Consider the following 26959-nt stretch of genomic DNA (forward strand, 5'->3'; position numbering starts at 1 on the left):
CTTAGTTCCAAAATAGAATAATTTTTAAAAGCTAGGTTTTTCTGATAGCTTAGAATGTGCTTTTAAAAAACACCCAGTTTTTTTTTCTACTTTGGGTGAAAATCTTTTGTGCATGTATTGAACATTTCTCTATTTTATAAAGAGAATATTCCAAACATTCCATCCTTTCTTAATAATGGACAGTCTTTATAGTTGTGAATTATTATACTTTACATACTAAGCATAGTTATGCTTACTAGGTTTATTAAGTTTAGTAATAGTGACTACTCTCTTCAACATTTATTCTGTTATACCTTAAATGTTTATTGAGCTCTTGCTCTGCTATATGCTGAGTCCAGTGCTTTGCATTCATTATTTACTTTTATCCTAGCTTTCTGTTGAAGGTCCCTATAAGCTAAAAAACTTCCTCAAGGACATAGAGCTAGTAAATGACAGAGCTAGTATTGGAACCCATGTCTGTTTGATGCCAAATCCCACTCTTAAACACTGTACATTACTATATTCTTGCTCTGTCACAAAGAAGATTACTTCTAATCCTCAAAACTGTACAAAAGGTATTATTTTTATTTTAACAAATGCATTTCTGGCCTAGTATGGTGGCTCACACCTGTAATCCCAGCACTTTACGATGTCGACGCAGGCAATCACCTGAGGTCAGGAGTTCGAGACCAGCCTGGCCAACATGGCAAAACCCCATCGCTACTGGAAAAAAAAAAATACAAAAATTAGCTGGGCATGATGGCACATACCTATAATCCCAGCTACTTGGAAGGCTGAGACACAAGAATCGCTTGAACCCAGGAGGCAGAGGTTGCAGTGAGCTGAGGTCGCTCCACTGCGCTCCAGCCTGGGTGACAGAGTGAGACTCGGTCTCAAAAGTAAAAAAAAAAAAAAGCGTTTCAAAGATGTTAAGTGATTTGGCCCACTAATAATGGTTTTAGATGCCAATCAGCCAGGCTTGTTACAAATAATTTTTAAAGTTTATTCAACAGCATTCATTAAGTAAATAAGCATACTCAAGTTAAAAGAAAAAAGAGCATGCTTATTTACTGTACTTTTAACTTGGGTTTTGTTTGTTTGTTTGTTTGTTGTTGTTGTTTTTTGAGATGGAGTCTCACTCTGTAGCCCAGGCTGGAAGGCAGTGGTGTGATCTCAGCTCACTGCAACCTCCGTCTCCCGGGTTCAAATAATTCTCTGCCTCAGCCTCACGAGTAGCTGGCATTACAGGCGCCTGCCACCAAGCCCAGCTAATTTTTGTATTGTTAATAGAGACGAAGTTTCACCATGTTGGCCAGACTCGTCTCAAACTCCTGACCTTGTGATCCACCCACCTCGGCCTCCCAAAGTGCTGGGATTACACGTGTCAGCCACCACGCCCAGCCCTTAACCTGTTATTTTGAAATAATTTTAGACTTAGAGAAAATTTGCAGATTTAATACAGAGACATACATGTTTATTTTTTCACACAGCTTCCCTTAATGTTAATATTTTATAATCCTCCTACACTTATCAAAACTAAGAAATTGGTATAAGATTCTTAACTAAGCTGTAGAACTTATTTAGATTTCACCAGCTTTTCACTAATATCCTTTTTCTGTTCCAAGATTCATTCTGTGATCCCACATAGCATTTGTCATGTTCTCTTAGTTTCCTTAATGATTTTGAAGACTAGTCAGTTGCTCTGTATAATGCCTCTCAATTTGGTGATGATGATGTCTTAGGATTAGATTAAGGCTATGCATTTGGGGCAAGACTTCCACAGAAATGATGTTGTGGCATTCTCAGTGCATCATTTTAGGGGTTACATGATGTTGAATATGTCTTAGGATTGGTAGTGTTAACCATGATCATTTGGTTAAGATACTCTCTGCTGGGTTTTTTCACTGTAAAATTACTATTTTTCCCCTGGTACTTAATAAAGATTTTAGAAGAGATATACTCTGAAACTGTACAAATATCCTGTTTTTCTTCAAACCTTCACCCACTGATTTTAGCATCCATTGGTGGGTCTTTCTGGCATTAGTTACTGCTTAATGTTTGTCTAATGGTGATTTTCTGTTTTCTTCATTTCTTTTACATTTATTGATTGGAAATCTTCTGTAGGGAAGATCTGTACCTTCCTGATATATTTATTGATGATTATTAATTATTTATACCTGTGGACTCATTATTAATAAATGAGGGTTTTATGAGTAATACTTGTAAACTTTAGGAGAGGAATGTTGATGTATTTAACTTGTAAACTTTGTTTTCAGCTTCTTTTGTGTTAGGTAGGTACATGTATTCCTGGGTGTAGGATAAACAGCAATGCTATAATAATACTGTATATATTGTTATATGAAGATTGCATTTTATTTCAAGATTTCCTTTGGAGATAATTTTTAAAACATTGAGATTTCAAACCACAGGATCACTAATTACTTGCATAACACTGAGCATAATTTTCTCCTAAACGATATCATGGTCTTTCTATAGTTAACACTCAAGGTGATTTTCTTTATTGTTCTCTTTGCCTTCTTTAATTTGAATTTGAGGCACTTAGTATGATTTTTTTATAAGTTATAGCCACATATCAGTACTTACCAGCATGATAAGCAGTTCTTTACTATAAAATTAAAGTTTGTAAACCATTAAGTGTAATTTTTGGTCAGACCACATGTCCTGTTGCTTTTTTATTTAGTTGCTTTAAAAATTTTTTCTAAACATACAGAATAACAACCGTTAAGATCTCATTTTTCTCCCCACCTACTCTCATTTGTTTCTTAAACTCCCTTTTTTTTTTCAGCGTGTTTTTTCCTTGTTAGAGAGAACAGACATATATTGTCCCTGAATGTACATTTAATTATATTCTTCATGTAATTACATTATATAATTACAACTCAATCACCTAATTTAGCACTGCTTAACACACGTTAACTTTTGCTTTTTGTTCGTTTTTGAGACAGGGTCTTGCTCTATTACCCAGGCTGGAGTGCAGTGCCATGATTATGGCTCACTGCAGCCTCGACCTCCTAGGCTTACATCATTCTCCCACCTCCACCAAGTAGCTGGGACTGCAGGTGCATGCTGCCACATCCAGCTAATTTTTTGTATTTTTTATAGAGATAAGGTTTCACCGTGTTGCCCAGTCTGCTGTCAGGCTTCTGGGCTCCAGCGATGTGCTCGCCTCAGCCTCCCAAAGTGCTGGGATTACAGGTTTGGGCCACTGCTCTGGTCACATACTAACTTTCAACCAGTCAGGGTAGCTGTTGTTAACATTTTAATATATAATTTTCCAGACCTTTTCTATGCACATATACTCATTTTTAAATTGATACACAATATTCATACTGTGTGTATTGTTCTGTATGTAACTTGCTTTTTGACTTTATGATATCTAGTTTTTACACTCTCATTAAAAGATGACAGACATAGAACCAGCATGGAAAACACAATTAATGAAAGTTTAAGAATCAAATGCACCAGCTATGGTAGTTCACACCTGTAATTCCAGCATTTGGGGAGGCCAAGGCAGGAGGATCGCTTGAGCCCAGGAGTTTGAGACCAGCCTGGGCAACATGGTGAAACCCTAACTCTCCAAAAATATATAAAAATTAGCCGGGTATAGTGGCGCATGCCTGTAGTCCCAGCTGCTTGGGAGGCTGAGACAGGAGGATCACTTGAGCCCAGCAGGTCGAGATTGCAGTGAGCCACAATCGCGCCACTGTACTCCAACCTGGGCAGCAGAGTGAGACCATATCTCACAAAAATAAAAAGAATCAAGTGGATTCTTAAATTTATGGAGGACTTCCTTACAAATTTTTTTTTACCTCGTGATCCGCCTGTCTCAGCCTCCCAAAGTGCTGGGATTACAGGCATTAGCCACCACGCCCAGCTGCAAATTTTTATATCCAAGTTTCTATAATCTTTTTTTTTTTTTTTTAAGTAAGTGTGTTGTGGCCCACTATATTTATGTGGCATAATTTGTTTTCAATGTTTTGACATTTAAAATATTATTACTGTACTGGTACATGCATTTTATATATTTGATCTATTTCTTTGCATCAAATCCCTAGAAATAAAATTTGGGGGACAAATGATATACACATTTTTAAGACTTGATATGTTAATGCCAAAATGCCTTGTGTGGCCGGGGGCGGTGGCTCACGCCTCTAATCCTGGCACTTTGGGAGGCCGAGGCAGGCAGATCGCTTGAGGTCAGGAGTTTGAAACCAGTCTGGCCAACATGGTGAAATCCCATCTCTACTAAAAATCTCAAAAAAAAAAAAAAAAAAAAAAAAAGAAAGAAAGAAAGAAAAAATGCCTTGTGTAAAGGTGATTGGCTCCCAACACAGTATTATTTGAGTCGGCCTATTTTCTCCTGCTTTTCAGCAACATTAGATTATTATCATTCTTTTAGTCTTTGCCAGTCTGATCAAAATGTTTTTCTTACATTTTCTTCATAACTGGTGAGATATCTTACAGGATTAATGGCCATTTGAATTTCTTTTATTTATGTCTGCCCATTTATTTATGTGTCCTTTGCCTATTTATTACTTATTTAGCAACTCTTTGTTAGCTCTGATGTAGATATCTTTCCATTTTGTGGTTTTTCTGTTACTTTTTTCTTTTCTTTTTTTTCTTTTTTGACGGAGTTTCGCTCTTGTTGCCCAAGCTGGAGTGCAATGGCGCAATCTCAGCTCACCGCAACCTCCACCTCCCGGGTCCAAGCGATTTTCCTGCCTCACCCTCCCGAATAGCTGGGATTACAGGCCTGGGCCACTCTGCCTGGCTAATTTTGTATTTTTTAGAGGAGACGGGGTTTCTCCATGTTAGTCAGTTTGGTCTCGAACTCCCAACCTGAGGTGATCCCCCCGCCTTGGCCTGCCAAAGTGCCAGGATTACAGGCATGAGGCACTGTGCCTGGCCTTACTTTATGTTGTCAAATAGTACATTATAGTTGAATCTGTTGCTGAAGTTGGGTTTCCTTAGTATTGTGTTTAGTAAAGCTTTTCCAACCCTGGAATTTTAAAAACATTCACCTTTATTTTCCAAAAGTCCTTGTAGATTTATTTTTATTTATTTAGATGTTTTTACATGTAAATCATTTTTATTTAACAGCATTATTTTATTTATTAACCTTGTTTTCCCTCAATGCATTTGGGTGAATGTCAGGAATGCCTGCTGAAGTGTTTAATAAATTGCTCTAGGAATCAATTTCAACATTTTTTCTCATGTTTTTGGAATGTTGTGGTTTTTTTTTTAACTAGTTTATTTTGCAAATATATTTGTAAGTTTTCCATTGGTATCTTAAAGTTAGGTATGATTATTAATTCAAGCTTGCCTCGTGCCCCTATAAAATGACAGTGTCTGTTGTTGGGAAACTCCAGGGATAGATAGACTACAAACTTGTAAACATACTGTTGTAGAGTCAGAAAGTAGTATGTAAAAGCCAATTTAAAATGTGGCATCATAAAGGAGTGGTCACTGCCCTTTTCTGGAGTTTTAATTAAATCTTCACACACAAAGAGGAGGCCAAGCATGGTGGCTCACACCTGTAATTCCAGCACTTTGGGAGGCCAGGGTGGGAGGATCGCTTGAGCCCAGGCATTCAAGACCAGACTGGCCAACATAGTGAGACCCTGTCTCTATAAAATATAGAAAAATTAGCCAGGTGTGGTTATGAGCACCTGTAGTCCCAGCTACTCAAGAGGCAGAGGTGAGGGGATCATTTGAGCCTGTCAGGTGAAGGCTGCAGTGCGCACAGGTTGAGGCTGCAGTGCACTGTGATCACGCCTCTGCACTCCAGCCTGGGCTACAGAGTAAGACCCTATCTCAAAAACAAAGCATAAGTAAAGCTGAGTTTTGAATCATTGGAGTTTGGCATACCAAGTCGAGGAGGAAAAGCTTTGCACCTAATGAGTATGGAATGCAAAGGCACAACAGGTGAAAGAGTCTCATCTTATTTGAACAAATAATGTATTTGATTGGAGAATGGGTAGAGGATAGCCAGAGTTGAACCCATAGAAGTAGGTAGAGGTAGATTGTCATGCTAAAGAGTTTTTACAAAATCCTGTATGCCAGAAGTATAGTATTTAGCCAGAAGTGATTTTTAAAGAAGATAATGAGAATGTGATAGATACATGACTTTAGTTTTATTTTACATTGAAAATCAGTCAGTAGCATCTACATGATGGAGAAAACCATTTTTCTAGTTTGTCTTTCTCTCTTGAAAAATTATGAAAAATAATGTAAAAGCAAATACATAACCATTATAAAGATAACGGTTTGTATTCTATCACTGTCCTCTGGGTACTTATTTTTCAGCATATTAGTAGTATCACAACTAAAATCTCATAAGAAAGTTAAGCCTCTTCCTCACCCTGTTTCTCCCACAACTTCTATTATGAAAATGTTTATGCAGAAAAGTTGAGACTTCTACAGTGAACATGTGTATATCTATGTGGTAGATAGATATAATTAACACTTTTCTGTTCTTGTTTTATCACATGTCCATCTAGTCATCCCTTTATACGTTAATTCATCTTATTTTTTGATGCATTTTAAAGTCGATTGCAGACACCTGGTATACTTCTAAACACTTCAGTGGTCATATTATTAACGAGTTCAATATTTGTTTACAGTTTATTTTCTTTTGAGGGCTTGTTTGGAGGTTCTAGCAGTGGAGCACAGCTCCTTGTATACCCTTGACCCAAGATCGGTCCTCCTCTAGCGGGGATGGTCGTCCTCTTTCACCCAGTGTGCAGCTTTGGAAGGGATGCGCATGGAGCGATGAGGGAGGAAGCGGACACCCACCTAGCCAGCCAGATCAGCCCAGTTACCCCTGGCAATCAGTGGGGTGACAGATGTCGCAGCCTGATCGCCCTCACTTTCTTTCTTTTGAAATAAAATTTACTACAATTAAATACATAAGTCTTAAGTATATAAAATTTGAAAACTACATATCCCTTTCTAACCAAAATCCCCACGAAGACATAGTAGAAATGGTATCAGCACCTTAGAAAGTTCCCTCATGTTCTTTCACAGTTAGTCCCTACTTCTTCCCCCTCAAATGTAACCATTGTTCTGATTTTTCCTAGCACAGATTAATTTTACCTGTTCTAGGACTTCATGTAAATGGAGTAATGCACTATATACTCTTATGTGAGGCTTCTTTCATTCAGGATCTTATTTTGAGACTCATCCATACTGTTGCTTGCATCAATAGTTTGTTTCTTTTTAACATTGCATTGTATGAGTATACCAAGTTATTTATCGATTTTCCTGATAATCGATAATATAAATAATCGATAAACAGCACCTGGGTTGTTTCCAGTTTTTGTCTATTAAGAATAAAGCTGCTATGAACATTCTTTTTATGAAGGATCTTTTTTTTCAACTTGATTTTTTAAATGTCTTCTATTTATATCCAACCTATGTATAGATCACTCTTACCCAGTAATATCTTCCATAGTCTCCCCTTTTGTGCATACCTGGAAATAGTGTAGTGTATTTAAAAAGACATTGAGCTAGGCTGGGCGTGGTGGTTCATGCCTGTAATCCCAGCACTTAGGGAGGCCGAGGTGGGTGGATCACCTGAAGCCAGGAGTTCAAGACCAGCCTGGCCAAGGTGGTGAAACCCTGTCTCTACTGAAAGTACAAAAACTAGCCAGGCATGGTGACGCATGCCTGTAATCCCGGCTACTCAGGAGGCAGAGGCAGGAGAATTGCTTGAACCTGGGAGGCAGAGGTTGAGTGAGCCGAGATTGTGCCACTGCACTCCAGCCTGGGCGACAAGAGCAAGACTCCGTCTCAAAAAAAAAAAAAAAGAATACACATTGAGCTAGGATATCTAGCAGGGAGTATCCTAATCTTCATGTTCCTACCACAGGGTCTTTGGTAAATACTCTTTATTCTCTTTCTCATCCCTGTAAGAGGGATTCAAGCATAATGTCACATGGTTTTCATCTTAAGTACTTCTCTGGAGTAATCTGTTGAGAATTTGAGGCTACATCAACCTAGCAAAAATCACTTCTGTGATCAGTTAGCTAGTAAAACTTTCACAGGCCACTTACTAAGTATTTGCCATCCTTGAACCAGTCCAATCTTAAGCTTTTTGCCATTTTATGTTTCTGCTGTAATTTTAGACTAGTTCATTTTTACTTGAGTTACCAAATCTTCTCAAGTGTTTTTCTCTTCTTTCCCTAGAAAATGGAATCCTAATGGAATTTCTTAACCCTGAGGCTAACATTTTTGTGTTTTTTTCTTGACTCTCTATAGATCTACTCTAGTTTCCTATAACACTATCAATCATTTACCATTTCTCCTCATGACATTGGTTTCAAAAGTCTCAGCTTAACCTTCTTAATTATGTCATTCCTTCCTTTTTTCTCTTTCTTTCAGAGCCTTATAAATAACCTTGATTTAGGAAGGGATCAGAATTTTAATGTCATTTTTCTCTACCTATTATCAGTTAAAATTTTGAATTATATCAAAGCTTGGGACATTTGTTTCCCTCTTTGTTATGATGGTAGAGAAAATGTGACATAGACATGATGATATAGGTAGGGTGAAGAGAAGAGTGTGATTACATAATCAGGATGAAATGATACTGTTTTTTTAAATGTCAGTCTCCAGGATGCTGCAGAAAACTAATTAGATACATGTTTGAGCAAAATAATGTGCAAAGATACTGTGTGGCTTAAAAAGATTAATGAAGTATGTTTATAAGGAAAAAGCTTTCCTTTGGGTACATTATCAAATTTAGTAAGGCCAAAAAAGCTTGTAGGGGCTTATGTTTTAAGACTGCTTTACTGTAAATTAAGTTTTTCAAATAATTGGTTGTGTGTTTCAGACAACTGTTTATTTTCCGAATTCCAAAATGTCTGCCTTCTTTTTGTAGTGTCACATCATAGCTCTTCAACAAAGTAACTTAGCCTTCATAAAAATAATAATACCTGGATGCTCTGGACTGGAGCAGCTGCTCTGTAACCTCAGATTTTAGACATCGGGAGAAAAAAAGCACTTTTTAGTTACTCTCTGGCCAGAGGCTAAGTCCTTAATTGTTCTATATCTGTGTATGAATCATTATCTCTGTGTCACAAAGGTAATGCCATTTTCAGAGATGACATAGTGACAATGTCTCTTCCTCCGACCCCTGTAATTTCATTTTTTTATGTGTCATATAGTTTTATGTTTCTCATGTAATTCATTAATCCAGGAAACATTTATTAAGCCCTTGTGTAGTTTCTAGATGCTGGGAAAACACATGACTAAAACATAATTTCTGCTCTTCCCAGAGCTGGCAATACAATGGGGGAACAGAAGTACAAATAACAATAAAATGAGAGCTGTGAAAACTCTAAGGATTGATTAATTGTGCCTAGAGTGGGGCAGAGGCAGCTTCTTAACAAAGAAGAGTTTGAATTCACCACATAGGCAGAGCTTCACTTGTGAAAAGAACAGCATATGTAAGGGTGAAAGAGAGAACACATGAAGAAATGAACCTTTGTGAGGTAAAGTTTAAGTGGAAGTAAGATTGAAACAGGAACTTCTGCTTGCCAAGAGATGGAATTTAATTAGAGTATTAGAATGACAAAGTCATAATTTTTAACTAGATCACTTTGGCAGTAGTGGGGAAGGATTTAAGGGGAGCAAAATTGGGATAGAGGACATCAGTTTAGGCAAGAGTTAAGCATCAGAAATGTAGTGGCAGTGGGTTTGGAGAGGACAGAGTGAACTTAAGAGCTATTTAGAAGTAAAGATGAAGGGACAAGGAGTAGTCATCGATTATTTAAATTTCTAGCTTTGGTGTCTAGGAAAATAGACGTGCAAACAATGAGAGGATGATGATCACTTAGTGAAACTTTTTGTGATTGCACTAAGCAAGAATAATTATATAGGTTTCTTAAGATGGTGTTGTATATCAAACTAAATATTATATGATATTGATTTTTATGTCTACATAATCTTATTTTTAAAAACCAAATGATAAAAGAATATTAAATATAGGAAACTAGAAGTATTTAACAAAGCTATGTTTGTGCAGGTTATTTTGGTTTACAGATTCTTCACTTATGTTTCAGAAACATGTTTGGCCTCTTGGATACTTAATCCTTTGCTGATAAAGTCAGATTATGGTAAATTTTAAATTGGCCTGTTTTGGAGTTCATCAAATCATTTAAACATTATAATTATATTTGTAATGAAAATTATTAAATTTACATAAAAAATATCGAGAAAAATTCTCTTGTGTGTTCCGAAGTTAAAAAAGAAAATTAACTTGAGGCAGGCTTAGTTTAGTTTCGTTTACCCAAACAGTTGTACTGTTTGAATTCAAATTTTTCTGATTACTACTCTTAGAATAAGTGACTTGGAAAAAAAGAAGGAAAGCAGCCTGGGCAACATAGGGAGACCCTGTCTCTACAAATAATAAAAAAAATTAGCTGAGTGTGGTGGCGTGTACCTGTAGTCACAGCTAGTTTGGAGGCTGAGGTGGGAAGATCACTTGAGCTAAGGTGTTTGAGATTAGAGTGAGCTATGAGCATCCCACTGCACTCCGGCCTGGGTGAGTGGTTAGGCACAGGAAGGGCTTCTGTTACCTTAGTAGAACAAAATAAAGTGAAGAGGATATTGATACACTTGATGAAGTGGCCCACATTGTGGAGATCCTGCTGAGGAGTGAAAAATAAATAAGAGAAGAGTAAGCCAGGATATAATTATTGGTTTAGTCTTATGTTCTGATTATTTTTTTGCTGAAACACTAGCTTATTTTAACTGAAACTTAAAGTTTATTTTTTTCTCCTTCCTTTAGAACGCATAATGAAGAAAACAGAAGAGTCCGAATCACAAGTGGAACCTGAAATTAAGAGGAAAGTACAACAGAAACGGCACTGTAGTACCTATCAGCCTACTCCTCCTCTATCTCCTGCTTCAAAAAAATGTTTAACCCATTTAGAGGTAAATAGAGAAATTATTCTTTGTTGCTAATCAGATTGTGTTTTTATTAATATTAGTTTCAGTACTTATTAAATTCTAGGTGATCTTTTATCATAGGACCAGAAGGGACCTGGAAAAGTTTAGGCAGCTTTTTCTGCCTTCAGTAGACCATTTTTATGCTTGTTCAAAATATAGAATTTATTTTTCTGTAAAGAATTTATCAATGCTTCCCTGCAACATACTTCAAATGATTGCTGTCTGCCAGAATTTTTTTCAAATAACTTTAAGAAGCCAAAAAGTTACAAAAAATAGTAGAAGAAAATCTATATATTTGTCTCCCAGATTGCTTGTTGTTCACATTTGCTTTATTGTCCTCGCTCTCTATGCCTTTTTCCCTCCTTCCTCCTGCCTACCCATAAACATGTGTATAAGTATTTTTTTGTACTGTTTGAGTTGAAGTTGCAAGCATGATGCCCATTTACCATTTAATACTTAAGTATGTGTGTTTTTGGTTTTTTATAATCAGAATACATCTGTCAAAATCTCAAAATTAACATTGATCTAAAATTACCATTTAATGCACAAGTCCCGTTCAAATTTCACCTAAATAATGTCCTTTATGGGTATAGAATTGAATTCAGGGTCATGTGCTGCATTGAATTGCCGTGAATCTTTAGTGTCTTTCAATAGAAATAATTTCACAGTCTTATCTTTCATAATCTTGGCATTTGATGAGGAGTATAGGACATTTACTTTGTGCCTCAAATTGGGTTTGTCTGATGTTTGTAAATGATGTATGTAGTTTTCAAGAATGCTTCAGAAATGATGCTGTAATCTTACTGCATTACATCAGGAGACATACGATGTTGATTTTCACATTAATGATATTTTACCTTAGTTGAGATGTTCTAGATTTCTTCACTGCAATGTCAGTTAATAGGTATTTTGACTAATTCATTAATAAGATTTCTAACATGAGCTAGAAGTATTTCTTATCCCACATTTATATATTCATTTATATCAGCATGTACATATGAATAGTTACTTTACTCAAAAGGGTTATAGTCTGTAACTTTCCTGATGTTTCATGACTTACCTTGATGCTTCAATTATCCCAGATTCCATGTGAGTCCCTTCAAGCTGGCCTCTGTTTTTTCTGACATGTCCCTATCATTCTTTGAAGACATTCATGACATTCACTTCTGTGCTTTTTAGTATAACAAGATGGTCTTAACTTATCTTGTATTTCTTTTTTTTTTTCCCGAGATGGAGTCTTGCTTTGTCACCCAGGCTGGAGTTGAGTGGAGCGATCTCGGCTCACTGTAGCCTCCACCTCCCGATTCAGGCAGTTCTTCTGTCTCAGTCTCCTGAGTATCTGGGACTACAGGCACCTGCCACCATACCCAGCTTATTTTTGTATTTTTAATAGAGATGGGGTTTCACCATGTTGGCCAGGCTGGTCTTGAACTCCTGACCTCACGTGATCCACCCACCTCAGCCTTCCAAAGTGCTGGGATCACAGGCGTGAGCCACCGCGCCCGGCCATTATTTTGTATTTCTGTCTCAGCCCTAGAGTCATTCATTTCTCCGAGGAGCCATGCATACAAGGAGAAGGAAATATCTTCTCCTTTAAGTGGAGGGAACGTATTTGGGCACTAGTTATGTTCATTCACATGGGTATTATTGTTTCTCGGCCTTCTCAGTGGACAAAGCTAAGAAATACATTTGTGTGTATTAATATTTAATCTATATTAGAATCCATAAGTTCACACTGATAACTCTAATTCCAGTCCAACACCGAGTTTATTTAATTTTTCCCACGTTGCATGTTTGTAACTCCGTTCTCCAGAAGTGATTAACCTGACTCCCATCACCCCTGGTGTATTTAACTATTAGCTTAGTTTTTCTTTATGTGATAATGTCCTGCCATGCCAACCTAAGTTTGGTTCGGGCCATGCTGATACCACCTACTGCTTAGCCTAGGTAAAGGAGGAGGAAAGCCCCTCCCTAAATACAACATCTTTCGTCCACTGGACATGCCCACTGAAAACCTCAGTTTGTTTGTTTGTTTTTGAAGTTCAGGGGTACATGTACAGGATGTGCAGGTTTGTTACATAGGTAGACGTGTGCCGTGGTGGTTGCTGCACAGATCATCACATCACCTAGGTATTAAACACAGCAATAATTGTTTTTTAATAGAAGTCTTCCTTCTTTTACTCTATTCCTATGCCAATTGTTCTTACTTTCTTCTTAGTGGAGATAAAGAATTGTAGCCAGCCTCTATGTAATCTTTAATTCCTAGACAAGGTTAGTGGTTTTTTCTTTCCACGTATAGTCTCTGAAATTCTACACTATGTACCACTTGTAAGAAAACAAGATCTGTGGGCCGGGTGCAGTGGCTCACACCTGTAATCCCAGCACTTTGGCAGGCCGAGGCAGGTGGTGGATCACCTGAGGTCAGGAGTTTGAAACCAGTCTGGCCGATATGGTGAAATCCCATCTCTACTAAAAATACAAAAATTAGCTGAGCATGGTGGTGGGCACCTGTAGTCCCAGCTACTTGGGAGGCCGAGGCGGGAGAATCTGTTGAACCCTGGAGGCAGAGGTTGCAGTGAGCTGAGATTGTGCCATTGCACTCCAGCCTGGGCAACAAGAGTGAATCTCCTTCTCAAAAAAAAAAAATAAAATAATAATAATAAAAGAAAAAGAAAGCAAGATCTGTGAATTTAATGGGATTAACATCTTTAGGATATTTAATAAAAATGACATAGTCTCAAAGACTTATTAAGTGCAGTTGGTTATTTATGGGTAGAGTCTTGCAGATAGTACGTGATATGTAATTTGGAATTATTTAATTTTGTAAAAAGCCTTGCACTTCTACTGACCAAAGCAGGGAATGAGATTTTAATCAGTTTTTTTTTTCTTCAATTTTTTTTGTTTGGAGAGATTGGATGTCACTATATTGCCCAGGCTGGTCTTGAACTCTTGGCCCTAAAGAGTCCTACTGTGTCAGCCTCCCAACGTGTTGGGCTTACAGACCTGAGTCACCATGTCCAGGCTTAGTCAGTTTTTGTTTTCCAAAAGAAACTACACTTAACATAAAATTTTTATGAAAATTTATTACTTTACAGTATTCTCTACTAAAACGGAGCAGTATTGAGATTCTAATTTTTAGAGAAGTAGGTTAATAAAATGTTAATCTCTAGTTTTTATCATGAAAATTTTTTTTATCTTATTCAGTGTAGTGTATCTGCATTTTCTTACTAATTCTCACAGAGTTCCAAGGTAAATGTTTCTTAGCTGATGGAAGGCATATGGTAATAGCTCAGAACATACTTCCTTTCATATTTTAATATTGAGGATTTTAATAGTTGGAATGTGTTTTTTCTGTTTTAGTATCAATTTTATGAGAGGAAACAGCACTTTTCCATGGAATTCTTTTCATTTAGATATGCCCTCTTTACTTTTATTATGGACACTAAAGTAATGGAGCCAGTCAGTACTCAGCTTGATCATATCCTCAGATTCTTGGAGACAGAGTTAGTTTACATATAGCTGACTGCTAGACTAGATAGTGTTGAAAATTTCTTCCAGCATTTTGATATTAAATCCCAGCTAACATTACTTATTTAGGATCTCATGGTAGCCATGATGGCAATGATGGGGAAGAGAGGGACTTAATTTTGAGACTTTGAGGGGATTCCTTAATGATGCAATAAAATGCCAAAATCTTTTATTTCTTTTGTTCTTTTGGAACATAAAGTTTCTGAACACTGTGAATGTTCAAAATGTGGAAAAGAAAAAGAAAATCAGACCAAATGCCAAAGTTGTGGTGTTCTTTTTTCTAAGGATTTGCAAAGAAATTGCAGACAAGCTATTACTTTGAATGAGTCTACTGGACCATTATTAAGAACGTCAATTCATCAGAATTCTGGAGGACAGAAGTCACAAAACACAGGATTAACAACCAAGAAGTTTTATGGCAACAGTGTGGAAAAGGTTCCAATTGATATTATTGTGAATTGTGATGACAGTAAACACACTTATTTACAGACTAATGGAAAAGTCATTTTACCTGGGGCAAAAATACCCAAAATCACAAACTTGAAAGAAAGGAAAACAAGTTTGTCAGACCTAAATGATCCAAGTAAGTATTTTACTCCCTTTAACATTGCTTATATCAATCCAGTATTTTTCAGATATATTTTTACAACCACTCTCCCCAACCCCATATATATTTTTAATATAAGTGTGAGCTTAAAACTAACCTGTTCTCATCCTGTCCATCTTAAATAGTTAAAAAAAAAAAAAAAAACACACACAGAACTTGACCCTGGTCTTAGATGAAGTGCCAGTTATAACCAGCATTCTGACTTTGGCCAGGTTAATTTAATCTTTCTGTCTGTAAATGGTTATATTTCCTGCTGATAGTGTTTTTTTTTTTTTTGTTGGGGGGGTGGGGGGGCTAAAATAACATAAAATATGCATAGCCCAATAAAATATTTGACATACGGTATCCTTACCACATTTGTTCGTAAATCTGTATCCTGTCTTTTTACTCGTGTGTATGTGTATGGCATGCAGTCCTTGTTTATAATAAATAGCAAAAGATTAGAAATTATTGGGAACTGGTTGACTAGAGTATACAGTGTGTATACTCTATACTTGTGTACTTTTTCATTAAAAATATAGTTCATGGGCCTTTTTTAAAAAATCTATATACATGTACACACGTACATCTGTATGTGTGTATATATATACACATCTATATATGTCAGGTACTGTGCTAAGCATTTTACATACCAGTTGTTCTTGCAACAATCTGTGAAATAGATACCCTTATTGTCCCTAATTCTACAGAGAAGAGAAATTGAGCCAAATAACCAGTAAGTGGCAAAACCCCACCTCTCAAATGCTATATATGTAAATCTGTTTAGATCGTCTAATCTGGCCTGTTAGGTTTTCTGCTAATAAAAGACCAGTGTTGAAAGAGAAACCATGCTCAATATTTGTTCTTGAGACTGGACAGTAAAATTAAAAAGACAGGTAGAGAAATACTGAGATGATACTTCTCTGGGACATGTACATTACTCAGTAAAAATTAAGCATTTGTGTTTGAAATACTAATAAAGTCAACGCATGACTTTTGAATGCTTTTTCTGTGTCAGGCTGTTTCAGGCCTGGGAATATAGCAGTGAACAAGACAGTGTCCCTGCTCTCTTATACTTTATGTGTAGCAGGGAGAAACAGATAAGCAAGTGAACATCCGCAACAAGGAACAACAGAAAATTTAAATCAATTAATTTGACTGTGTGTGTGCTTACTTTATTGGGTTATCATGGTTAACACGGTGAAACCCCGTCTCTACTAAAAATATAAAAAATTAGCTGGGCGTGGTGGTGGGCGCCTGCAGTCCCAGCTACTTGGGAGGCTGAGGCAGGAGAATGGCATCAGCCCAGGAGGTGGAGCTTGCAGTGAGCCAAGATCGCACCACTGCGCTCCAGCCTGGGTGACAGAGTGAGACTCCGTCCCCCCCAAAAAAAAGTGATATTTAAACTAATACTTGGTGGCCAAAATGCATAATATTGAGGGAAGTAGAATTCAGGCAGGAGCAAGCTTGTGGTGTTTCAGGGACAGAAATACTGGCTAGTGTGCCTGGAGGATAAAGAGACAAAAACAGAATATTATGAGAAAATTGGATAAATAGGCAGGGGCCAGATTATGTAAATTTATAAACTATAGCAAGGAGTTTGTATTTGACTCAAATACAATGTGAGTGGCTTTGTGGAATTAAGATATAGAGATAGATTTGCTAGGATTCAATAATGAGTACAAGGTATAAGAGCAAATTACCATCATAGTGTCTTTTCTTGCTCACGTCCATTTACTCAACAAGACTTACTGAACATTAGGCACTGGTCCAGATTTTTTCCAAGGACCAGTTAAGATTTTAGTAACTTCCTGTGTGAGATAAAATTACTTGGCTACAGCCGGGTGCGGTGGCTCACGCGTGTAATCCCAACATTTTGGGAGGCTGAGGCAGGTGGATCACCTGAGGTCGGGAGTTCGAGACCAGCCTGGCCAACATGGCGAAACCCCATCTCTACTAAAAATACAAAAATTAGCTGGGTGTGGTGGTGCACACATGTAATCTCAGCTACTGGGGAGGCTGAGGCAGGAGAATCACTTGAACCCAGGAGGCGGAGGTTGCAGTGAGCCAAGATCGCGCCACTGTACTCCAGCCTGGGTGACAGAATGAGATTCCATCTCAAAAAAAAAAAATATATATATATATAAAAAATATATATTTATATATAATATATATTATATATATATTTTGAGATGGAATCTCATATATATGTATATATATAATATATAAAATATATATTATATATAAATATATATTATATATTTATATATTATATATTATATATTATGTATATATTATATATATTTTATATATTTTTTATATATAATATATATATATATATAACAGCAATATCAGCAAGTTACAAGAAGAACAGTAAGTCTATTTCAGAGTCCCAAAAAATTTAAGGTGTAAAAAATAATTTGCATACAACTTGTTCACAAAATAGCATGCATTGTAAATATGTGTGAAACTCCATGTAGTCAAGTATATATATATATATATAACATATATATATAAAATATATAATATGTAAAATATATATAATATATAATACATAATATATAAAATATATATAATATATAAATATATATAATATAATATATAGTATGTAATATATAATATATAAAATATATATAATATATATATTATATATTATATATATTTTATATGTTTTATATATATTATATATTATATATATTTTATATTTTATATTTTATATAATATTTTATATATTATATATATTTTACATATATATTTTATATATATATACTTGACTACATGGAGTTTCACACATATTTACAATGCATGCTATTTTGTGAACAAGTTGTATGCAAATTATTTTTTACACCTTGAATTTTTTGGGACTCTGAAATAGACCTACTGTTCTTCTTGTAACTTGCTGATATTGCTGTTTGGTTGAGTGGTGATGGACTGTAAAATCAAATTTTATATTTGTATCATATTTTTTAAAAGATACCAAGTCTTAATGCTTTCTTCAGATTTAACTTTTTATCAGATAGAGTGGATTGTATCTTCATTCATTTTTATTAATTTTAGATCTGGAGGAGGTCCAAAGCAAATTTAGTATATTTTCCACTTTGGTAATTTATTTGCATTTTTAATGGACAGAAATGAAATATAAAATTATAACTATAGTTTTAATATAAATTATAAATTATTAAAATACTTTTAGTCATTTTGTCCAGTGATGATGATGATGACAACGACAGAACTAACAGAAGAGAAAGCGTATCTCCTCAGCCTGCTGATTCAGCGTGTTCTTCCCCTGCACCATCCACTGGAAAAGTAGAAGCAGCGCTAAATGAAAATACTTGCAGAGTAGAGCGTGAACTACGAAGCATTCCAGAAGACTCAGAGTTAAATACAGTTACATTGCCAAGAAAAGCAAGAATGAAAGACCAGGTACTTTTCACATTTGTTGACATTTGTTCAGATTAATGCCTCCATTTTGGGGTGTAAATTTTTTTTAGAAGGCAGTTTGGTAGTGCCAGGAGAAAATGATGGATTATTCATTAAGTGGGGCTTAAATACCACATGAGAGATTATTTGGAAGAACATTAAGCCATATACAAAAATAAGTTTCAATTAAACTTAAGGCTTAAAGTATAAAAAATTCAACAAGAAAACACAGTATCAACCTTACAATAAAATGTCAGTATGTACAAAAACTTCTTATAACATCTAGCAGAGGAGAGAAGTCATTTTAACAGATATATTTTACTATAATACTATGTTTCATTATATTATGTTTTATATTTTACTATAAAAATTTCAAAAAGTTCACATGGAAAAAGGTAATATGAACGATGTCAATAGACAATGTATCTAGAACAACTATTTGTAATGCAGATGACATAATATTTTAATGTCTGTAATAGACTAAGAACTCTTTAAAATTACAGGATAAAAACAAAATGAACAAAGGATAAGAATGAACAAAAATAGAAAATTCATGTGGTAAACTACCACATGAAAAGTGCAAATTAAGAAAAATAAAATATAACTGTATTCAATGGACTTTAAAAATTGTTACAAAATCAATTAATATGTGCTGTTGTCAAGACTCCAAGGGAAAGGACACTTTCCCAGTTTGCTGATGGAAAAGAAAGTTACCATGATCTTTTGGGAAAGAAATGTAAAAATGACCATTAAAAAATTTTTAATGTGTAGTATTTGACCAAATAATTAATTCCTTAGACTCCATCTTCCCCAGTATGTAAGCTTTATATGCAAACATGATTATTGGCAAACAAAATCGTTGCCTGTTCATATGGATATGGCTGAAGAAGTTATGGTATATCCATATGATGCAGCCATTGAAAATAAAAATTAGAACTTATATCAGTGACTTTTAGGATTTCTGCATGGTACTGTTATGTGAGAATACCAAAATAAAGAAATATGTGTATATTACTTTGGTATGAATATTTTTATAAAATAATAAACGTATGTTAAATTCTATATGTGTTTATACATGTCAGTGTTCATAGGAGTACAGATACAAATATGGGAACATATATACTTGGTTATTAAGATGGGAACCTTAAAAAATGAAAAACAACAAAAGCAATCATAAGGATAATAGAAAAATATATGAATTTATTTATTTACTTACTTATTTAAAAGGGGGGGGGATCTTGCTGTATCACCCAGGCTGGGATTACAGGTGCAAGCCACTGCACCCGGCTGGATTAATATTTTTATATAATCTTACAGAATGCCTTTCCCACATGGTAGCACAAGCAAAAATAGTAAATGAAAAGATGAATATATTTGATTAAATGAAAAGTAGAACAGTGTAGCAAAACACTCTAAACACAGTTTGATAGGTAGATGCAAATGGAAAAATAGTAAGCTATGTGACAAAGTTTAAAGTGGTCCTTTATATATTTTTAATTTTTAAAAAATCAAGAAATAGAGGCAAACCATAGGGAAATAAGGAAAGGAAATGAATAGAATTCAAAAAAACATCGTAATCAAAGTAGTGAAAATGAAATTAAAATACGTTTTGTGAACTTCAGATTGCTGAAAATTTTAAAACTATGATATTGTCTCAATCTTGATCAGTGTTTGGAGAACTGGAATGTTGAGTGTATAAGTTGGTGTAACTGTTGAGGGCAGTTTGGCAGTAATTCTAAATGTGTACCACAACTGACTGGACTGCAAAAATGCTCTTTGAAGAATAGTTTGCTATCGCAAGAGATTGGAAAGAACTTAGATGTCCAGCATATGAGTTCAGTTAAATTAATGATGAATTTCCATGTAATGGAATTTTTAGATGAGCAGTTTTCAGACTGGCACACTGAATCATAAGGGTACCTCAGTGTGTACTGTCTTTGATGATGCTCCATGGAGGGTGTGGACCATACAAATTCTAGACTAAATCCTTTACTGTAGATTCAGCTGGAGCAGCTCTTTCCTGTTTTATTAGTGAGCTAAATAACCTCTCATTTGAAGATATAACTCTACAGCTAAAAACAAAACAAAACACTTTTAAATCTCTCTAACAGGTTTCTTTAATAATAAGGGAAAATAGGCGGGATGCGGTGGCTCACGCCTGTAATCCCAGCACTTTGGGAGGCCGAGGTGGGCAGATTGACTGAGGTCAGGAGTTCAAGACCAGTCTGGCCAACATGGTGAAACCCTGTCTCTACTAAAAATACAAAAAAAGTAGCCAGGCGTGGTGGTGTGTGCCTATAATCCCAGCTACTTGGGAGGCTGAGGCAGGAGGATTGCTTGAACCGCCTAGGGAGGTGGAGGTTGCGGTGAGCCGAGATCATGCCACTGCACTCCAGCCTGTGCGACAGAGCGAGACTCCATCTCAAAAAATAATAATAATGGAAAATATTAATGACAAATCTGTTAATAAGCCTGAAAAAGCAGTTTACAAAATCATATATGATTTTATGTCATATATATGATCATATTTTGTTTAAAATACATTTTTTTTCTGTGACATAGATGGTAGAAATACCTTTAGAAGGATAATGGGAATGGTGGACATTCTTTTCCCTTATTTTCTGTCAAGATATTGTTTTATTCTTGTGATGATAATAAAGATACTAATATAATTACTTTTAATTAAAATTACATACCTATATGAAGTGTTTATGATTAATTTCTATTTGGAAGTGACTGGAATCATAATTTAACAGAGGAAAATAGTTTAAAATATGTAAATATATAAGGAAGGGTTATTTTGTAATGCAAATAACAATTCCCCTAAATTGCTTGCTTTCTAAAGAATTGCTGATTTAATTCAAGTATCACTGCCACTATAACTAGCAGCATTTTACTGTGCATGAAGCACTCTGCTAAACTGCTTTTTATGCATTAACTCAGTTGAGTGGGTACTCTTACTCTGCATATTTTAGAGTTTAGGGAACCAAAACTTACGTAAGTTGTTAAGTTTTACAAGATCAGATTTTTTTTTTTTTTTTTAAGAAGGAATTTCGATCTTGTTGCCAAGGCTGGAGTGCAGTGGCACGTTCTCAGCTCACTGCAACCTCCACCTCCCAGGTTTAAGCAATTCTCCTGCTTCAGCCTCCTGAGTGGCCGGGATTACAGGCACCTGCCACCACACCCGGCTAATTTTTTTGTACTTTTAGTAGAAACGAGGTTTCACTGTGTTGGGCAGGCTAGTCTCGAACTCCTGACCTCAGATGATCTGCCCATCTCGGCCTCCCAAAGTGCTGGGAGTATAGGTGTGAGCCACTGCGCCCGGCCAAGATCACATCTTTAAAAGGTGGTGTGGCTGTTTGAATCCAGGCAGTCTGATTCCCAGAGTACTATTCCTGACTGCCATACTATTACTCAAATTTAAATAACAACCAAAGTATAGCTAAATAAGGTACAAGGATTTACTGTTATATAAAAACCATGAATTTTAATTTTATCTAACACTGTTGAAGGGAAATCCATTTTATGTTGTGATATTTACATTTCTTATATTGGGTCTTTGCATATGTTTATACTTAGTGTGCAGCCTTATTTTAGTAAATTATTAAGTGAACATTTTCTTTTCCTTTTTAGTTTGGCAATTCTATTATCAACACACCTCTAAAACGTCGTAAAGTGTTTTCTCAAGAACCTCTAGGTCCTTTAGCTTTAAGCTGCCAAAGTTCCTTTGACAGTGTCATTTTAAACTGTCGAAGTATACGAGTAGGAACACTCTTCCGGCTGTTAATAGAGCCTGTAATTGTAAGTACATTCTTAAGCTCTTTACTATACCAATTATAACATTAAAAATTCCGTTGGTAAAGCTAATATATAATATTTAAAATTTATAAGTTAAAATATTTAATAGAATATCAAAATTAGTTCAAGATTTCACATTGCTTTAAGAGTATATAAATAGTAGCTCCTCACCATTAAAATGAGTTAGAAAACCTTCCAATATGTTATTATCATGCCAGCTTAGTGCATGAAACTTTCAATGAGTTAGAAAACCTTCCAATATGTTACTGTTTTAGTATCATGCCAGCTAAGTGCATGAAAAGAATATATTAAAGAACTGTGGTGAGTGAATGAAGATTCCAGAAGCTTTGGGGTCTGCCGGAAAATGTATTATAGCACCGAGACTCCTAGAAATAGATTATTGTACTATAATGGCTGCCCAAAGAACTTTGTGTACTTTATCTTATCCATCATACCTGTGTACTTACTATTCTGCCACCAATCCAGGTTTTTATTTTGTTTGAAATTTTAATATAATCTCCTTAAGTAGCCTTCTTAGTCATTATTTTTTTCTCTAATGTATTCTAAACATTGTTGCTAGATTAATTGTAAAGCACTGTATGTGTTCTGTAAGCCTTTATTTTATAATGCCTTAACTTGATGTCCCTATTTGTTTCCATCTCTTCTTTCAAACTAATATTGTCCTTTTTACATAAAGCACTTGTCTTTAACAGAACTTATTGCCGGGCGCGATGTCTCACGCCTGTAATCCCAGCACTTTGGGAGGCCAAGGCGGCTGGATCACGAGGTCAGGGGTTTGAGACCAGCCTGGCTAATATGCTAAAACCCCATCTCTACTAAAAATAGAAAAATTAGCCAGGGGCAGTGGCGTGTGCCTGTAGTCCCAGCTGCTCGGGAGGCTGAGGCAGGAGAATCGCTTGAACCTGGGAGGCAGAGGTTGCAGTGAGCCGAGACAGCGCCACTGTACTCCAGCCTGGGTGACAGATCAAGACTGTCTCAAAAAACAGAAAAAAAGAGAGAAATAATTATATCACAGCAGGAAAGTTGTAAGGTATTTTATTATCTAACGTAATGAATAATAACTGTTTCTTTTCTGGTAAAGGTTCATGGTTCTAGGATACAATATGATCAAAAGAAAAAAATTGTTTATAGGAGAAAATGAAATGTGAACCTGATTTCTTAGCAGAGCACAGCTCTATGGGAATCCAGCAAATTTTTCTTTTCCATCAAAAACCCTAAGCTTCTCACAATTTAAAAACTAAAGTTTCAGAAGTACCCTGGAGATTCAAAGCAAATTACATATAAATTGTCTACCCTTTATTGCCCAATAATGTTGTAACATATTTCAGTGTTTTTAGGGATTTATGAAATTTGTGTTTTGTTACAGCCCTCATACTGTAGACTGTCTTTCCTGGTTTCTGTCAATTAACAAAAATGTCACTGTGTGTCACTTTGCACCTCAAAAATTTTCAGGAGTGCCCTGTAACTTTTATGGCTTTCTCCTACATTAATGCTGTTATTTATAACTCTTCAGTGTGATGAGTAAGGTTTTCCTGGTGATTTAGACATTTAATTAGAAAGTTGCATATTTAGTCTTAAAGCTGTTTATGAAGAACTACATTAAAATTTGGATGAATTTTTTCTAATAGGTTATATTTGCTACAGTGAAGAAAAACTTTGTAAATTTAGTTAAAAAAATAAAAGGCAGTGTATGTAACATAAAATGTGTCAGTTTAAAAAATTATAATGCTAAATGAAATATTCCAGCCAAAAAATATAATGTGGAAATTTGCAGTGTGATATTAACCTTACTTGTAGCATGAGATTTTTCGCAAAGGGCATTCTTCATTGAAGAATAATTAGTGGATCTGTATCTTCTTCAGATTGTGTAAATAAAAAGATGATTTGATATTTTCTTCTTCTTCTTGAACATAACTTCCTTATGTTTTGTAGTGAAATGATTTATCTGCCAAGTTATGATTAATCTGAGAAACAGGTTTTAAATTTTTTACTATATTTAATGTTTTATAAAATTCGACACTTGTTTATTATTAGATAATTTAATCATTTTAATTTGCTAAGTGATATAATTGGCATTATTATTTTTATTTATTTATTTATTTATTTTGAGACAGAGTCTCACTCTGTTGCCCAGGCTGGAGTGCAGTGGTACAGTCTCGGCTCACTGCAAGCTCCGCCTCCTGGGTTCATGCCATTCTCCTGCCTCAGCCTCCTGAATAGCTGGGACTACAGGCACCGGCCACCACGTCCAGCTAATTTTTTGTATTTTTAGAAGAGACGGGGGTTTCACTGTGTTAGCCATGATGGTCTCGATCTCTTGACCTCGTGATCCACCCGCCTCGGCCTCCCAAAGTGCTGGGATTATAGGTGTGAGCCACTGTGCCCGGCCAATTGGCGTTATTTAGAAGCGTCCATTTTATTTAAAAGCAAGTGCTTTTTTAAAGAAGTAAAATGGCATATATTATTAGGAATACCACATATACACAAATTCATTTTTCACATGAGAAGATATAAAACCAAGGTTTTCATTCAGTTTAAATTTAGAAACTTTCACAACGTAGATGAAATAGACCAATGTCTATCTTTATTTTTTTTTTTGAGACCGAGTCTTACTGTTGTCAGCCCAGGCTGGAGTGCAGTGGCGCAATCTCGGCTCACTGCAGCCTCCACCTCACGGGTTACAGCAATTCTCCTACCTCAGCCTCTTGAGTAGCTGAGATTACAGGTGCCTGCCACCATGCCTAGCTAATTTTTGTATGTTTAGTAGAGATGGTGTTACATCATCTTGGCCAGGCTGGTCTCAAACTCCTGACCTCAGGTGATCCACCTGCCTTGGCTTCCCAAAGTGCTGGGATTTCAGGTGTGAGCCACCGCGCCCAGCCCAGTGTCTACTTGTAATATTAATGTGTGACTTACTTAGATATTTCTAAATGACAAATATTTAGATATAACTTCCTTCAATTCCTTTATCTTATGCAACAATTTTATTTAAATCCTTTATGTCAGCCAGGTGTGGTGGCTGTAATCCCAGCACTTTGGGAGGCTGAGGCAGGTGGATCACTTGAAGTCAGGAATTTCAGACCAGCCTGGTCAACATGGTTAAACCCCATCTCTACTAAGACTACAAAAATTAGTGGGGGTGTGGTGGCGTGCACCCGTAACCCCAGCTACTAGGGAGGCTGAGGCAGAAGAATCACTTGAACCCGGGAGGTGGAGGTTGCAGTGAGCCAAGATTGTGCCACTGCCTTCCAGCTCGGGTGACAGAGCGAGACTCATTCTCAAATAAATAAATGAATGAGTGAATGCTTTATGTCATCTTTATTGACACTTTTTGAATCAGCTAACATTTTTCCAAAACATATAATGTCAACATCCACGTATGCTAGAATGTTTCGCAAGCTACAGTACTCTTTTTTTTTTTTTTTTTTTTTTTTTTTTTTTTTTTAAATGATGAGGTCTCTCTTTGTTGCCCAGGCTGGAGTTCAGTGCTGCAGTCATAGCCAACTGTAACCTTGAACTCCTAGGCACAAGCAATCCTTCCACCTCAGGCCCCAGAGTAGTTGGGACTATAGGCACATGCCATCTATACCCAGGTAAGTTTTTCTTTTTTTGAGATGGTATCTCAACTATTTTTGCCCAGACTGGAGTGCAGTGGCACAATCTCAGCTCATTGCAACCTCTGCCTCCTGGGTTCAAGCGATTCTCCTGCCTCAGCCTCCTGAGTAGCTGGGATTACAGGCATGCATTACCATGCCTGGCTAATTTTTTATAGTTTTAGTAGAGACGGGGTTTCACCATGTTGGCCATGCTGGTCTTAAACTCTTGGGCTCAAGCGATCCTCCCAAAATGCTGGGATAACAGTTAAAAGCCACCATTCCCTGCCGGTACCCATGCTTAATGTCCCCACATGATTTGTTACTTCCCAGAGAAACCAGTTAACACATTCCTTTCAGATGCAATCTTTAGAAAGTGTGTTTAGTGACATTCTAGACTTTGCAATTAATTATTGTAGTAATTGCTAAATTTATTTTATATTTCTTTTCTCTTTTTATATTATAAAAATCTTCACACTGAAAAGTTGAAATAATTTTGCAGTGAACATTTATATAAATCCCAGCTAAATTTTACTATTAGCATTTTATTGTATTTGCTTTCCATATATCTATTCATCCTTGTATATATTCATTTATCTTGTTTTTTAATGCATTTCAAAGTACTTACCTCCTTTTTTGAATCCCTCTTCTGTAAAATAATTAATTCAGGCTATAATAGGCTTAATGTGTCTTTTCCACATTGAAATAATTAGTTAGAAAATACCATTTTGTAACCACCAGTAATAAGTAATTCAGGCAAGGACCTTCAATGATGCGAAAACCATTGAGTGAAAGTCAAACCCGCATGATGTGCAGTTTACCTATATAACAAACCTGCACATGTACCCCGAACCTAAAATAAAAGTTTAAAAAAAAAAAAAAGGAAAGAAAGACTGATGGAAGGGATGTGGCAAGATGTTAACAGTTTAACAGTTAGTGAGTTTAGGTAAGCAATATTTAGATGTTCATTATAATGTTATAGCAACTTCTCTGTGGAATTTTAAGAGATAAACGAGTAATATAAGAAACATTCTAAGTATTTGAATAAAAAAGTGAAGCC

General features: G+C 35.9%; 1 protein-coding gene across 12 annotated transcripts in view; it reads left to right on the plus strand.

Moving 5' to 3' along the window:
• The window catches only part of SENP6 (SUMO specific peptidase 6), a 113484-nt gene that overhangs the window by 46005 nt on the left and 40520 nt on the right, over positions 1–26959 (plus strand). For all 12 annotated transcript variants that reach the window (XM_009242011.4, XM_063724873.1, XM_063724874.1 and 9 more), the window contains 4 exons: positions 10793–10938; positions 14767–15064; positions 18261–18490; positions 22121–22288. In XM_009242011.4, coding sequence (XP_009240286.4) covers positions 10793–10938; positions 14767–15064; positions 18261–18490; positions 22121–22288 — 842 coding nt within the window. The remainder of the gene's footprint in view (positions 1–10792; positions 10939–14766; positions 15065–18260; positions 18491–22120; positions 22289–26959) is intronic.

The sequence above is a fragment of the Pongo abelii genome, chromosome 5 (genome assembly GCF_028885655.2).
Source record: "Pongo abelii isolate AG06213 chromosome 5, NHGRI_mPonAbe1-v2.0_pri, whole genome shotgun sequence".
Classification (NCBI taxonomy): Eukaryota; Metazoa; Chordata; class Mammalia; order Primates; family Hominidae; genus Pongo; species Pongo abelii.